Source organism: Moschus berezovskii, chromosome 13 (genome assembly GCF_049115385.1).
Source record: "Moschus berezovskii isolate FMDL1 chromosome 13, NW_MosBer_1.0, whole genome shotgun sequence".
NCBI classification, from domain to species: Eukaryota; Metazoa; Chordata; class Mammalia; order Artiodactyla; family Moschidae; genus Moschus; species Moschus berezovskii.
This window is the reverse complement of record NC_142472.1, coordinates 56,811,687-56,828,467: the sequence shown is the minus strand read 5'-3', so window position 1 is coordinate 56,828,467 and position 16,781 is coordinate 56,811,687. Positions and strand designations below refer to the sequence as shown.

Here is a 16,781-nt window from a genome sequence, read left to right as displayed (position 1 = left end):
TGGGTTTGGGGGTATATTTTGAAGTGTTTGTGGAATATGTGTGGGTGTCTACAAAGTCTCTGTGTGGTGACAGTGGGAAATGTGTGGCAAAATGTGAGTGTGACTACTGATATCTATAGACCATTTATGCGGTGAATGTGAAGGTGTCTCTGAAGGTTTGGGGGGAGCTGTGGGACTGTGTCAGTGGTCCTCTAGAATGTCTGTCTGTGGGACAGTGTTGGTGGAGGGCCTGCTGGTGTCTGGGGACGTCTGCATATCTCTGCGTGCCTGCTCTGCATCTGGATTCACCACTCCTGAGAGTGTGACGGCCTCTGCATGTTCCACCAGGACTGTTCTCACCTGCAAGCCTCTCTCTCCCCAGTGTCACTGTGATAGGCTGAAGGGAGGTACTTTCTCAAGGTCCCTAGCCACCAACAGTGACAGCACAGTTGATCTAGAGTGACGTCTTCCTTGAGTGATTAAGGGTGTGGTGTGACCTTCCCCCTGAGATGAACCTGGGGTGTGGCCTCCCCGCTGAGAGGGACCTGGGGTGTGACCTCCCCCCTGTGAGGAACCTAAGGTGTGACCTCAGTCAGATCAGCCTGGTGATTAACCTTCCTTGCTCTCCTTCTAGATATTCCTGAATGACCTCGTTCAAACCTCAGAACCCCTTCTGAGAGGAGAGAGGGTGCAGGCAGTACCATCTGGGTTATGGATGAAGACGCCGAGGCAGCCGTGGGGTCTGGCAATGGCCGAGCCAGGGGGGCAGAGCTTGGGACGGCGTGTCTCACACCCGACTCTCCTCTCCTGAAGCCAGGTCTCGAGCTCCTGCCGGGTGGCAGTCACCATTCTCTCTGAAGATTTTATGTTTACTTAAAATGTCCATACTGCCTTTTTCCCATGACTAGTTTTGGTTTCACTGCTCTGTCCTCTGAACCCAGCAGAATGAGCTGATATATCTTCAGGAAACATTTCTTGAATGAATGAATAAATGTCCCCACTTTGGAGGTCCATAGTGGTATCCACGAGAGGGGAACATCAGAGAAGAGTCGACAAATGAGTACAGTAGTGGGTGGGAAAGAGAAAATTAGAAAGAAGAAAAAACAAAGCCAAACCCTCAGCTATCTTAAGAGCATTTTTCTGGGTTTATTCTCTTACCCCATGGCAACAGTTACATAAAGAGATTATGTCCTTGCTTTAAAAAAACATGTTATTCCCCTTCATTTAGAAATTAGACTTGAACGTCAATATTTACCTTAATAGTTCACCGACAGAAGCCAAAAACAGAATGCTCACACATCCCTGCAACACAGTTTAAAAAAGAGAAGAAAAATAAATTCCCTTCAGAAGTAAAAAGCCAACACATTCCATTTATTTCCCACACACTAAAAGCTTGTGGTTCTCTCAGCAGAAACAACAAGTGATCTTTTTCCACTTAAGAGGGAGTGGATAGTGTTCAGGCATCTCTGTTTCTCCCCAAACAGATGGGCTTTCATATCCAGCAAGTGGAGCTGTGTAACCTTGAGCGAGGCATGAGCTTGGACAAGACTCCCCCGTCCAAATGCTCGGACTGGGGTCACAGGGAGCCCCCTCCCTATTGCACGGGACAGTATACTTGGAGGACCCGGATCACTGTGGCACACTTGACACAGTGACCTGCACTGGGAGCAGCACCTGACACCGAGGAAAACACTAGAAAACATGGAAAACACGTAGAACAACAGAACTCGCTGTCTTTCATACGAAACCAAGTTTGTTGATAGTGTTCCAGTGTCCCATGACTAAATACTTCCTTGAACAAGCACCAGGCACTGCTCTAGCTAGGTGGCTCAGTGGTAAAGAACCCACCTGCCGATGTAGGAAACTCAGGAGACTCGGGTTCGATCCCTGGGTCAGGAAGATCCCCTGGAGTAGGAAATGGCAACCCACTCCAGTATTCTTACCTGGAGAATCCCATGGATAGAGGAGCCTGGTGAGCTACAGTCCATGGGGTAGCAAAGATTCAGACATGACTGAGCACACACACACACACACACACACACACACACACACTTCTCTACCTCGCTGCTTTGCATGCCTTATCCATTAAATATTCAACATGATCCTCTAGGGTAGGCGATTTTATTACTGCCATTTTACAGATGAGAAGACTGGGGCAGGAAGAGCTTGAATGGCATGTCCAGGGTAAGAGGAGTCCTGAGAGGCATCAACTCTGGACTCATTACATTTCATGTGGTCTCTGAGCTCGGGGAGATCAGTGTCTGATCAGGCTGTGGTCTTAGATCACAGTCTGTGAAGTTTGCAGCAGGCAACGTCATTTTCTTGCTCAGTCTGGATACAAAAAGAATCCCAGGATGCTGTGTTTTCTTTTTTTTTTTAACCTTAGTGTGACATACAGCAAAAGTTCTGTGTCACGTGTCTTCTGTAAGACCTTTCTAGCACATAATATGTTAGCGAGAATCGCATCACTGTCCCGGGTCGGGTCACTTCCCCCTGCCGTTACAGTGTGATTTAGAAACTCACCATGTCCAGGAAACCATGGCGTCCTTTTGCCCTCTCTCCGCACCTCTCCCCTAGTTCATGCGTCATCGTCTTCCTTCACGTCCCCTCCTCAGAGTCCTGCAGGCTGGCTTCCCTGTTCCTCTACCGACATTTTTCTCACTACAGGCTCCCTTTCTAAGACATAGAATGCAACTGTCTCAGCCGCTCACCTTCCCTGAGCTCCCTGGATGCTTGGCTACTAAGGAGCCCTTTCCTCCCGGACACCCCTCTGCCCCCGTTTGCTGCTGGTTTCTAGGCCCTCTCCGCTCCTTCTTTGTGCCCCTAAGGTTGGAATCTCAGCCCTCCGCTCTTTTCTTCCAAAGTACGATCCCACGCCCTCCCTCCATCCCTCTCTCATGCTTCAGGAGCATCACAGCCGAGCTGTCTTCCTAAGCCAGTGGTGTGCATGTCTGCCTCTCTACCCCAAACCCTGAGCTGGGATCACAGTTTCCCACACGACCCTGAATGTGCAGGACGTCACGCTCTCCACTTGTATAAACCACACCGATGGCTGGAACACAGCTCCCCTTTGCCCCTCTTCTGTCAGGCTGTGTAGTTCCCGGGAGCCTATGAGTCTCTTGGTGCCCTGAGGACCATGCTGGGACCTGGATAAAGTGAGGGCTGAGGAAGCCCAACACAGAAATCATGCTCTGTAAAAATGGCTTTCTTGCAGTTTCCATCCCTCTCTCCCTCCTGGTGTTTACCGAGGCATCAGGTCTATCTTGTGGGGAAGAGAGCCCCAGCATTATTCCACCCCATCCACCCTGGGGCCACCTCCACTTAACCCTTGTCTGTTGGGCCAGAACAGAGCTTGCACCCTGACTCCCCAGTCCTGACTTATCCAGTTAACCACTGATTTCCTGGCACCAAGTGAGTGTTTCTAACCCATGACTATCTCTCTGCCACTTTCCTGCTAAGATTACTGTGAAGGTTCCCTGCCACCAGTTAGACTAGGGAAAAACCCTTTCACTTAATTTCAAGATCCTCCATCAACGTGGCCCCTCATTCATTCTACATTTCCACCCCGACACCCCAAAACGGGAGCTCTTCCCTCTGGACCACCAGCTGTCCCACCCTCTTACTCTGCCCTTACCTCTAAGATTTGCTCACATCAGATCCCTCTCTCTACCCAGAGTTTATATTTTCTTCAGGATCTAGATAATCTATTAAGATTGCTTCACTTCCCCAAGTCCAAAATGCTCTTTATTCCCTCTGAATTTCTCTAGTATACATAGTCAAGAATGTGTATTCTTTAACTACCATAAGTAAGGTTTGTTGAATTTTTACACTGTGCAAAATTGATTCAATCTCTCCTAAAAATAACCCCAAGAGATAAATGCCCACATAGTTTTTCACTTGAGAAAACTGAAGTTCAGAAGGTGAATTTGCCTAATACTGCATCTGGGATTTGAACCCACGAAGTCTGATCCCAAAGCCCACATACCACTCATCTGTCCTGTGCTAAATACTCTGTATTTGTTTCATCTTCCAAATGATTCAATGGCAAAGATCATTTATTGTACAATTCTTTTCTTTTCCAGTGAGCCTAGCTCAGGGTGGAGCAGGTATTTATTGAATAAACACTCGTTTCTTTTGGCTTGCGACTTCTAGACTTAAAGGTACTGTGACGCCAATTGAGTTAAGCAGCTGAAGAAAGCAGTGGTCACACCAGGATTATTTGCTTGATAAATAGCAGATGACAATAAAGACCAGGCTTCAGTGACCAGTGACATACTGACAATAAACCACTTAGCTTTGGTGGTCCCCTTTTTTTATTCTTCCTTTGGAGAAAAGAAAACCAAAGTATAAAAAAACAAACCTGAGCACTCAGCACTCATTGCTAGTCTGCAATCATTTTGCTTCCAACTCTCATTCAAATCATCTCAGGGGCTTTGTTGACATTATCTGCTAATGATTGTAATCCCTCTTTCCAAAAGGAGAGGCAGCAGGCTGGCAAACAACACCCTTCTGTCCACAGAGATCTGAGGTCTGAGGTCACCTCCCGACTTGCTCCTGGGCCAGCTGCCTGCACCGGGCCTCCGGATGCATTTCTAAAGGGTAATATTTACAGTGTTGGAGAGCTGGGCCCTGTGGAGCTTAATGGGATTCTTAATAAAGGTGGCTTTCATTAAGATGGGGAGCACAGGCAAGGTGCCCTTGCTTTTGAGGAAAGGATGGCCCAGCACAATAAAAATGCTCCTCCTGGGCTTGGAAATCTTGCAGGTCAAGTGCCTTGTCATACATTGACAGGCTCTTTAAGTTGCCAGGCAGATTGAGAGGAATGGCTAGACAAATGAAGGCAGGGGAATCATGCGATCTGTGTTAGGAACAGAAACACTGAGACACAGCAGCTGCATTTAAACAGAGCAATTTGCTAAATGAGTGGTCGGCTGCATTCCAGATGGCCAACGTGACACAGGGCTTGGAGGAAGCCTTTATTCAATCCTGCATCTGTCTAGACTGAGGCATGAAAGGCCAGGTTACACTTACTGCAGCAACAGCAGCTTTGACACTCGTACATAAAACTTGCTTGGTATCACCAATGAGGCTGCTTGGCCAGAGGCCAGCTGGAGAAGACGCGGTAGCAGGGCGTGTGTGCGGCCCCAAGGAAAGCCAGCTTCTTGGCTGAATGACAGCCAGCCAGAGGCGGGGGCTGTCACTGTGCACTTCCGCCTGCTGTACCACTTCCCCCACCTCCCACATGCAGGGAGGCAGGTGATCATCATAGGAGGAAGCACCAGGATAAGGTCAGAGAGCAGAAATACTGGTGGAGTTCCACATGCCTTCTTTTTTTGTTGTTGTTGAGTCGCCAAGTCATATGTGACTCTTTGTGACCCCATGGACCATAGCATGCCAGGCCTCTCTGTCCCTCACCGTCTTCTGGAGTTTGCCCAAGTTCATGTCCATTGAATCGGTTATGCCATCCAACAATATCATCCTCTGTTGTCCCCTTTTCCTCCTGCCCTCAATCTTTCCCAGCATTAGGGTCTTTACCAATGAGTTGACTCTTCCTATCAGGTGGCCAAAGTACTTCATAATCATTTCCCATGTATTTTACTTTGGATTTTCTAATTAGGTTGTCAAATTTCCAATGTGGATGAAAGAATATTCTTAGCTTTCACCTACAACCCTACTCTGTTTTCCCATCTCCCTGCCTCTAGCACATAATTCAGTCCTGACTCAAGCACCTCTTTAGAGATGATGTATCAAAGAGATTGGCTGAGTAGGCTGGGGGGTAGACCAGATGACCACCTTGTTCTGGGACCTCTGGTTCTACAAGATATGTTGACTGACTGATTTAAACTAGGTCAGCCAAAATCAAATGGAACCACTTGATGGGCATGTTGCCCAGTTTTAATAAAACAGGCAGCCACAGAGCTTCATTGGACTGGTATGAGGACCTACAGGAATCAGCCCTACTGACCCATTTCTCTCTGGTAAGTTCTACCCCACACCTATTTAATTTTTATTATTGGATTGAAAGTTTCCATAGGTTGAGGCTTTCACTATGTTCTTCAGCAGCCATTCAAGTTTCATGGTTGGAATGTACTGACCAGTCAGTAAACAAGCCTGCTTCCTTTCACCCCCTCCCTCTGGGTCCTAGAACCCTCTGGCCTTCCACACTGGATAGCTGTTTTTTTCTGACTAAGGAGGAAAAGTTTAACCTGATGAATCACCAGCAGCTCTTCCTGTGACATTCTCAGGAAAACTACAGTCTGCTTAGGAAGAACTCGAAGCACTTCACTTACTATGGACTCTGATCTACACAGATATGGAAAAGTTTGAGTTCTGCTCTGCGTCTGCACACTAAGGCTTCCTTACCAGCGCTTTTCTCTCTTAGAGGTTTCTTGTCATCAGGACTATGTCTACCCTAGAGTCAGGCCAAAATAAATGAGCTAAATGAACAAGGCTGTCTAGGGGGGAACTTATCACTACCCACATACTAATCTCACCCAGATACCACTTCTTAGGTAACCATCTGAGGTAACTGCCCAGTTTCTTCATTTGTACCAATAAGCACAGAAAATGATCCAGGGGACTATTATTTTCAGTTCTCCCAAGGATGGCACATGACTAGCATTGTTTTAGATATACAGGTGAAAAGCTAATCTGTATATAGAAGAGATGGCTTTGGACATGGCTGGCCTAGACTTTATTAATGGAGGTCTTTGTGGCAAGAGTCCAGGTTATGGAAAGGGAGCTATTCTAGTATCTATAATATTCTAGTAGTAGATATGCCAAAATTTCAGAGAAATGATTTCACTGAACTTCAAGATAGTCGCCAATCTGTTCAAGTCCTTGCAATACTCAAACAGCTCAGAAAGGGTATAAAAGTAGATTATTCACCTCCTTAAGAAAAAAGTTTCTTCAGACTCACAGACACAGAGAACAGTTGTGTGGCTGCCAAGTGGGAGGTGGGCAGGGGAGGGAGGGATTGGAAGTTTGGGATTAGCAGATGTAAATTAGTATATACAGGATGGATAAACAACAAGGTCCTACTGTATAGCACAGGTAACTATATTCAATACCCGTGATAAACCATAATGGAAAGGAATATAAAAATAAGAATGCCTGTATGTGTATAGCTGAGTCCCTTTGCTGTACAGCAGAGATAGGCACAGCAGAGTACACCAACTATACTTCAATTAAAAAAAATTAATGCTTCTTAGTATGGCGAATGCAACACTGATGAGTGTTTCTAAATGATCTTTAAGTGCACGATCCTAGATGAGATGAAGCAAAGAAAGAAGCCCAAGAATAGTCGGTCACTCATCAAGACGGCCTTTGTGGTATGACGATGATAAACCAGGCTTCCCTTGTCTTTGTAGCTTCCTTTATGCTGACTGTGTCCCTGATTCCAAGGACACTTGTCCATCAAGAAGTAGCCAAAATGTGAAGACCTTGAAAGCTGACAAAGAGTGCTTAGGGGACCTTATGTGATAAAACAGCCAGAGTCAGTGCATCTGCTTCATAAAGAAACTAATTTCTCTCTTGGGCACAACTCATAATTTTGTGAGATGGCAAGGTGAGCTCCTTAATGATATCTTCACTGTAAGCTTTTTATCCACCTAAAGAAAATTCATTTTTTTAAAAAATGAACATCCAGCGAAGAAAGGCTCAATACTGTTTAAAAATGTCCAGACTTTTAAACATTCAAATATAGTTCCACAAAGAGCCACCCATGATTGACTCTTTATCTTATTAAAGTGCTGTTAATTAAGAACCATAACCACAGCTACAAGGATTAAAGCAGCATAGTCTGCAATCTATTCCTGAAAACAAAATGCAACTGATTTGCTTGGAACCTAAATCAAAGGAACGGTCTATGGGGTCATTCACTTCCGGTCCACTAGGGGGCAGTGAATGATCGGGTTTCCCCCAGGCAGCTTTAATGACGGTTGCTATATATACACCTGAAGTGTGGCAGGCCTTTTACACAAAGTGAGCAGTGCCGCAGTGATGACAGGTGCAAGGAGCAGCCCGTTATTGCTACCAGCACAGTCTGTCAGGAGGATGAAGTGAAATGGATCATTTGCATTTTTACCAATGAACTTGCATTATAATGAACAGGCAGTGTTGCCCGGATGGGGCCCTGGCTTTGCCTCCCTGGCTTCTGTTGGACTGCTGCCAGTCACCGGGCTGGACCGCACCCAGGACTGCAGCGCGATGGACAGACAGAGCCGGGCAGCTGAATTTAACAATCGCCTGGGGCTGGTGACCACGGGGGCACGGATAAGCATGGTGGGGGTGCGGGTGGGGTGGGGTTCCCTCTCCCATCCCATCCCCGTGCCAGTGTCCACTGGGGGGAATTCCAGGCCTTGGAAGCTGCAGCAGTGCATATCCAGGGATCCAGACCACTCATGCTGCAGTCTGTGTGAATGGCGCCCCCTGGAGTTGGGCAGTGAGTGCAGAGTCCCTACTCCCACCATGCAGGGCCCTGGACTGCAGGGCTCTGTAGAATCACCCACCTGCCCTCTCTTGGCTGCTCAGTTTTTGTTTTTGTTTTTTTTTTAAATCTGCTTTCAAAGGTTCTAGGGAAAATAGAAAGGCCACATATAGGCAAAGTTTGAAATTGAAACCAGCTGGATATCAGAGTTGGCCAGGGTCCCTTTCCCTTCTTCCTCAGTCCCACCCCCGATCCAAGTCTCTGGCACCTTCCTGATGGGCGTCTTTGTCCTGTTCCAACATGCTCTTCAAGATTCTAGGACATCACACCATCCACCTTGGTTGTGTTTACATCACTTGGTCTCCTCTCCCACCAGAATTTGCATTTAAACCTTATTTCTAATTGTAAAGCAAAATCCAGAGAAAGGTTTCCTCCCTCCTGGACCCTTCCTCTTGGCCCTGATTAACAGGAGCCTCCCCTGCTTAATGGGAGTTAAACCAGACGTGTGTTTCCCACTGTGCTCCGACTTTAAAGCTTTCCGAGTGATTCCTTCCTTCTCAGCCCTGTTTCTTCACACATTTACCTGGAACATCCCTTTCGTTTTACTTGAAAGCCAGTAAAGCACAGTAGTTAAATGCAGGCTGGGATTAGACTGCTTGGGTTCAAATGCAGCTGTGTCGCCTCCTAGCAGCACGTAACCTGGGGAGACCATGTGACTGTTCTGTGCCTCAGTGTCCCTGTTATCATAAATGGCAGTGAGGGCATCGCCCGATGGCGGTGGTGAGAGGATTGAAGACGCAAGCACAGTACCAGGCAGAGGCCGGCAGTCAGACACGTTACTTGTTAGAATTTTATGCATTTGCCATAACGCTGTATTTCCTCTTCTCTTTTCCTCTACTTGTGCCTTGCCTTCCAGAAACAGATTCTCCCACCCGCTTCCCTCCCCCTTGCTCCTCCCTGAAAGGACAGCAGATGGTCTTCTGGCCCCTGAATCAGTGCTGACTGCTCCCTCATGCCCCCGCCTGCCCTCCACACCTACCTGATCATCACCATAGAGAAGCAGGCACTTGTCAGGATCCTCGTAATGAGAGCAAAGAAGGAAAAAAAGAAAACATCTTCAGACATGGAGCACAGCAGCAGCTCGGGGGAGGGGGACCTAAAGACTGTCCTCTGTGTCACGCTTATGTTCTATTTGCAGAACAGTCTTAGACATAGGCACTTGTTTACTTCACCCAGATCAGAAGTGATTTCAGATTTCTCTTCATTTAATCATCTCCTTCCACTGTGTAGGTTCGTAATTAAAATAAGAAACTTACTTATAAAGCCAGTGCCAGAGCTGAGAGCTAACTGAAAGGGGGTGCTTGGGCTGACAAACCCTCTTGGTCAGGAGACCTCCAAACCACACTGGCCAGCCTGGAAGGAGAGGCAGGGGCTTGCCTGACATGGTCAGCGTCTCCCCCATCAGATGGGGGTTGGAGGGAGTAGGGAAGAAGGAGCACTGACGCCCTAATCCTGGTGTCCAAGAAGGATAGTGGCCAGATTTTCATGGGGAAATGCTACACCGCTCCACTTTGGGTAAATGGCTGGCTTCAAGGGTAGGGTGCCCACCGGCTGGTGCCAGGGCCAGTGGGAGAGAAAATAGTTGCTGATGAAGATGTGAGCTTGGGTGGAATTGGCTGGAAGAGGGGATGATGGGGCTGAGAAAGAATAGGAGGAGGGAGTATGGACAGTGGCCAAAAAAGTGGCAAGACCCTGAGTGTGTTACCTTTCCCAGTGACCCCTCAAATCTCAGTATTGTCTGCAAAAATCACTAAATGCTTGGTGTGGTTAGATTTCTTGTCAAACCAGTAAAGGGGCTGAGTGGATACATGAGGTGGAGGCCTGCCAGTATCTGGGAAATAATGATGAAGGCTTGTCTGACATTATGTGGCTACATTATGTGGCTACATGACATTTTTCTGGAAGCACAGCTGATATACAATATTATGTTAGTTTCAGGTATGCTACAGAATGATTCGACATTTGCATACATTATGAAATGATCACCATACGTCGAGTAACCATCTGTCCCCATACGTGGCTACATTAAATTTAACAAATAATTTGTCACTTTGAATTAGATTAATTTATTACTCTTATTTCCAGAGACAGAAGGAACCTACAAGAGACACTTCTTTTCCTGTGTCAGTATCAGAAATCTGTATGTGTCTTAAACACCTTAATTGATATCTTATAGACCCTACCAAGTGGCCAGTGGATGTTGCTTCCTTCTTTTTTCTGGCTTTTAGGAAACTCAAAGAAAAATAGGCTATTCATTTCTAACAATTGTTAAGGGTATTATAGAGTGCATTTTGTTCACTGATTTTGTTTCCCTATGTTTTTCCGTCACCTTCATTCATGCACGTGCATATGTTTTATTTTTTATTCTATTCTATATTCATTGCTGTTCAATTCAGTTCAGTCACTCAGTCGTGTCCGACTCTCTGCGACCCCATGAATCACAGCATGCCAGGCCTCCCTGTCCATCACCAACTCCCGGAGTTCACCCAAACTCATGTCCACAGAGTCGGTGATGCCATCCAGCCATCTCATTCTCTGTCGTCCCCTTCTCCTCCCGCCCCCAACCTTTCCCAGCATCAGAGTCTTTTCCAGTGAGTCAACTCGTCGCATGAGGTGGCCAAAGTATTGGAGTTTCAGCTTTGGCATCAGTCCTTCCAATGAACACCCAGGATGGATCTCCTTCAGAATGGACTGGTTGGATCTCCTTGCAGTCCAAGGGACTCTCAAGAGTCATCCTGTTTTGGACATTGTGCTGCTGCTGCTGCTGCTAAGTCACTTCAGTCGTGTCCGACTCTGTGTGACCCCATAGACGGAAGCCCACCAGGCTCCCCCGTCCCTGGGATTCTCCAGGCAAGAACACTGGAGTGGGTTGCCATTTCCTTCTCCAATGTGTGAAAGTGAAGTGAAGTCGCTCAGTCGTGTCCGACCCTTAGCGACCCCATGGACTGCAGCCCACCAGGCTCCTCCATCCATGGGATTTTCTAGGCAAGAGTATTGGAGTGGCTTGCCATTGCCTTCTCCCTTGGACATTGTAGTTACTAATAAAAAAAAAAAACACACAAATAAATACATTTTGCTTATCCTGAAAATTCTTACACTTTAATCTTTTTACTGCACAGACTATTCCTCAAGTTTTGCTGCCAAATCTGTCCATTAATCTTTTCTGGACTTCTGTCTTTACAGTTCTGCTTTTGCAAAAGACTTTTCTTCACCCTCATTTTATTAAGATGGTCTCTTGTATTTTCTTCTAGTATCTACTTAAAAAATATTTAGATCTTTATTTTGAATTTATTTTTATGTATACTGTGATTTAAGGACTTAATTTTTTCCCCTAATAAATAGCTAACAATTATTTGTTAGACTGTTCTCCCACTAATTTGAAACACTTGTTTTATTAGATACTACTTTCCCTATGTATATGTCTGGCATCAATCTATTTGTCTCTCCTTTGCACTAGCTCTTTCATTTATTATAACTTAACAGCTTGCTTTGATAGCCTGTAGTTCCAATCTTACCTCCTTATTTATTTTCAACATTTTTTGGGGGGGCTCTTTTCACATATTTACTCTTTCAGATGAACTTCAGAATCAACTTGTTGAGCTTCAAAACAATCTCTTAGATATGTTCATTGGAATTCCACTGAAATTGACATTTAATTTGGGGAGAGGAGACATCTTCACAATATTAAAATTTCCCATTCAGGAACAAAATTGCTTCCTTTTATTTGGTCTTTCTTTTACATTTTTAAAGAAAGGCTGTTGGTGGTACTAGTGGTAAAAAAAAAAAAAAAACCCTCCTACCAACGCACCAGACGTAAGAGACTCCCTGGGTCTGAAAGATCCCCTGAAGGAGGGCATGGCAATCCACTCCAGTAATCTTGCCTGGAGAATCCCACGAACAGAGGAGCCTGGTGGGCTACAGTCCATAGGGTCAGAAAGAGCTGGATGCAACTCTTCACCATTGATGAAGCAACTTAGCATGCACGCATGCAGAAGGGAAGTTATCACTCTAGATATATCTCACACATTTCTTGTTAAGGTTATTTCTGGGAATAATCAATTATCTACCAATCAATTTCTTCCTTAGAGAAAAAGTGAGAAAGATAGCAAAGAGTCAAGTTCCTCACAGCCAAGATACTCCTGTTACAAAGACACGTGCCTATGTATGTGCTCAGTTGCTTCAGTTGTATCTGACTCTTTGTGACCCTATGGACTGCAGCCAGCCAGACTCCTCTGTCCATGGGATTCTCCAGGCAAGAATACTGGAGTGGTTGCCATGCCCTCCTACAGATCTTCCAGACCCAAGGATCCAACCTGTGTCTCCTGTGTCTCCTATATTGCAGGCAGATTCTTTACCCACTGAGCCACCTGGGAAGCCCCTTACAAAGCCATATTCACCTGCAAAGGTCTGCCATAGCTTTTCCCAGGAAAGACCAGTTCAACCCATGCATAATGTTGGAAATAATAGGAACAGTTGGGCAGTTGAATAAATTACAAAAATAATAATAATAAATCCTGCACATCCCTCAAAAAGACAAAGAACAGAGGCTCTTCACTAAGTTATAAAAAGACCCGTTTAGACCCCCAATTGTTCTCTATACCTCTTATTTCTATAGAAGTTATAAAATATAAAATAAAATTCAACTCCTTGCACACATTATCATTCTTCCCAGCAAATAATTCTTGGGATTTGAATATCAGTCATGAATAATCCATCCAGTCTACTGGTGTCTCATTTCCTTCCCCTCCATCTCAATCGTCTTACCTTCGATCGTATTTAAGCCACTCACAGCCATGGTTGTACCCTTGATTTTGTCCTCAGTAATACCTGGAGCCCCGGCAAAACCTCCATTTCAAACTCCAGTCTTTCTAGTTTATCTGCACTGTACTCCAGCTCTAACTCCTGGACTTTCATCCATTGGTCTGAAAACATTTTCACTGCCCTTTCCATGCCTCATTTTCCTTCATACCTGGCTTAAATTCCACAGTCAATTATAACCACTTCCTCCTTTACACCCCAGCTCTCTCTTTGTTGCTGCTGTTCTTTCCTGGCAAAAGTACATCCCTGATTCAAACTGACTTCCACCCACCCCCTGCATGCACTCACATGAAAATGTGGCTGGCGACAAACCACACCGCCGTGCTGAGTGGTCTGACTTGAAATCCATGACCACAAACCACAAATAAGTTCTCAGTGCTTCCTGGCAGCCATTCTCATCCCCCACTTTCCAAGACCATTTCACACTTCCTCTTTTCTCTGAAAATCTCCAGTGCTTCTTCCCAATGTCCATTCTCAGATGAAGATCTTGCTTCTGAGTTATCAAGAAAATGGAAACCCTTAAAACAGGCTCCACTGGGGCTTCCCTGGTGGCTCAGTGGTAAAGATTCTGCCTGCCAGTGCAGGAGACAGAGTTTGATCCTTGGTCAAGGAAGATCCCACATGACACAGAGCAGCTAAGCCTGTGAGCCACAACTACTGAGCCAGTGCTCTAGAACCTGGGAACCGCAACTACTAAGCCCAAGTGCCCCAACGACTGAATCCCACATACTCTAGAGCCCATTCTCCACAATGAGAGAAGCCTCCGCAATGGGACGCCTGTGCACTGCAGCTACAGAGTAACCCTCACAGCCAGAGAAAAGCCCGTGCAGCAGTGAAGATACAGCACAACCAAAAATTAAAAATGAGCAAACAAACGAAAACAGGCTCCATCAGATCCCAGCATGCATGCACACACTTCCCTGCGTATGGATCCATCCACTTAGGCTTCCTTTGCGTCCCTGGTTCCTCCTTGGGGTCAGCCCTTCACATGTGTGCTGGATCCCATCCTTTTTTGCCTACCCAATCTGCCTGCTGTTCAGCATTTTTCCCCTCTGTCTTCTGCACCATTGATATTCTGGATCATTCCCATCAGCACAAAAAAGTGTTCTAATTACTCTCGTTGGAGAGGATAAAAAACACTTGGTCTCAGTCCACTTCCCCTACCAAATATTACCCCATTTTTCTCCTTCCCTTTACAGAAAAGTTACTTGAAAGAGGGGTTGATCCTGCTGTCTCCATTTCTCTCTTCCTATTCCCACTCAATAGCATTCCCATCTGGCTTGTCCACCTTGGACAAAACTGCAGTGACTTCCAGTGGAAATTCTGGGTGTTCCTCGTCTTTCTAGCTGCTGCGTGCACTTGATGCTGGTGACCCAGATTTGAACACCCAGGACTCAGCCCTTACTGCCTACACGTGAGCCACTGACAAGTGCATCCAACACCTTGAGCTCTGACTCCACTTTTTATTCTGATGACTCTGACGCCCCCAACGTGCACACCTTGACCACCTCAAATTTCTGATGCCCTCCCCTGGTGCTTCTCTCAGCACTTATCACTTTCCAACACCCTATGTAATCATCTATTGTGTTGATGGTTTATTATCTGAAAGCCAGGCTCCACTAGAGCAAAGGTTGTTGCTTATTTCACTCGCTAACATGTCATGAGTGCTCAAAGCAGTGTTGGGCCTATAATAAGCTACACCGATCTTTGCTGTTGATGCATTCATACACTCCAGGCTGGCCATGCTCAACTCCCAGCAAACCCCAGGCCCCACGCCTACCGCACAGCCTCCGGCCTCACCTGTAACCCCTGCAGCTCATTGTTGCTCTTCCCTCAAGTCCCCCCCAGTGGTGCCCGTGAGCACTGCCCTACCCCCACCCCTGCATAATTTCTAGTTCCTTCTGTGCTGTATATCTTCTCCTTTGCTGTCACCTCCTAACACACTCCTCACTGAGCTTATTGCCTGTCTCCTTCCACTAGGACGGAAGTTCCTTGAGAGCAGAGCTTTTATCTGCTTCTTCCCCTGCTGTGTCCACAGCACCCAAATAGTGCCTGGCACACGTATGTGGAAGGGGCTTACTTAGAAAGCATCCTTTATAAAGTTTTGAGCGATCGTCTCCCACACTTGTCACTACGAGTGTGGACCAGAAGACAGTCAAGCTCTAGCTGGATGCAGTGGGTCTGGCCTGCGTGCTCTGCCCACATTCCTCAGGGTGGCCTTCACTCACCCTGCGTGCTTGGCCTCCAAGTCCCAGCCAAGATCTGGAGGCCTCACCTGGAGGCCACAGGGCTCCTGTCTCAGTCCTAGCGCTCCAGACACACTCTCCCCACTGCCCTTGGCCTCCTTGATTTCTGAACCTTGGTTGCCCAGCCAGCCAAATGCAGGGTGGCTCCTCACCCACTCTTGGCTCTGTTATCCAGCTGAACGAAGGCTGGCGACTCGCCCACGGTCTGTCATAGGCTAGGCTCCCCCAAGCCATTATTCTTTTATTCTTCAAAGTTATTGACTATAATACCATGTGCCCAGTGTGGTTTTATGCTGATGGCATATAACAGAGAACACTCTTGCCATTGTGGAGCTCATATTCTAATGGGGGGGGGGTAAGAAATAAATAGCCAAATAAATATATCACATGTCAGATGATGCTAATTGCTATGGAAGTAAATAAGGCAGGGTGAGGGCATTAAGTAAATCTGAGTCTTGGGGTGGAAGAGCGTATTTTCATGGTCAGAGAGGCCTCTTGGAGAAGTAGGTGACACTGGATTGAGCCACATGGATTTCTGAAGGGAAGGTCACTCCTGGGGGTAATGACAGCAAATGCAAAGGCCCTGAGGTAAATGTATTCTTGTGATGTTCAGAAAGAAGTAATGGTGCAAAGGCCTGGAGCAAGGTGGGCAAGCAGGAGGGTCCTGGTGGGGGCAGAGTGGCCTGGCAGGCAGAAGCATAAAAGAAGGAGGATTTCTCCCAGAACTGAAGGGGATCCTCCCTGAGCTGGGGGCGGTGCGAAGGAAAAAATAGATGGGGAAAAACTGGAAACAGTGACAGACTTTATTTTCTTGGGCTCCAAAATCACTGCAGATGGTGACTGCAGCCATGAAATTAAAAGATGCTTGCTCCTTGAAAGAAAAGCTATGACAAACCTAGACGGCATATTAAAAAGCAGAGACATTACTTTGCCAACAAAGGTCCACATGGTTAAAGCTATGGTTTTTCCAGTGGTCATGTATGGACGTGAGAGTTGGACCATAAAGAAGGCTGAGCGTTGAAGAATTGATGCTTTTGAACTGAGGTGTTGGAAAAGACTCTTGAGAGTCCCTTGGACAGCAAGGAGATCAAACCAATCAATCCTAAAGGAAATCAACCCTGAACATTCATTGGAAGGACTGATGCTGAAACTGAAGCTGCAAAACTTTGGCCACCTGAAAAGGCAGAGGCACCAGAGATCAAATTGCCAACATCCGCTGGATCGTGGAGAAAGCAAGAGAGTTCCAGGAA

General features: G+C 46.4%; 1 protein-coding gene across 1 annotated transcript in view; it reads right to left on the bottom strand.

Moving 5' to 3' along the window:
• LOC129556551 (cilia- and flagella-associated protein 337-like) overlaps nucleotides 1-16,781 on the bottom strand; it is a 136,556-nt gene that overhangs the window by 86,607 nt on the left and 33,168 nt on the right. Inside the window, 4 exon segments of the mRNA XM_088842823.1 lie at nucleotides 340-455; nucleotides 457-542; nucleotides 1,236-1,281; nucleotides 9,447-9,491. Of these exon segments, the coding sequence (XP_088698949.1) occupies nucleotides 340-455; nucleotides 457-542; nucleotides 1,236-1,281; nucleotides 9,447-9,491 (293 nt within the window).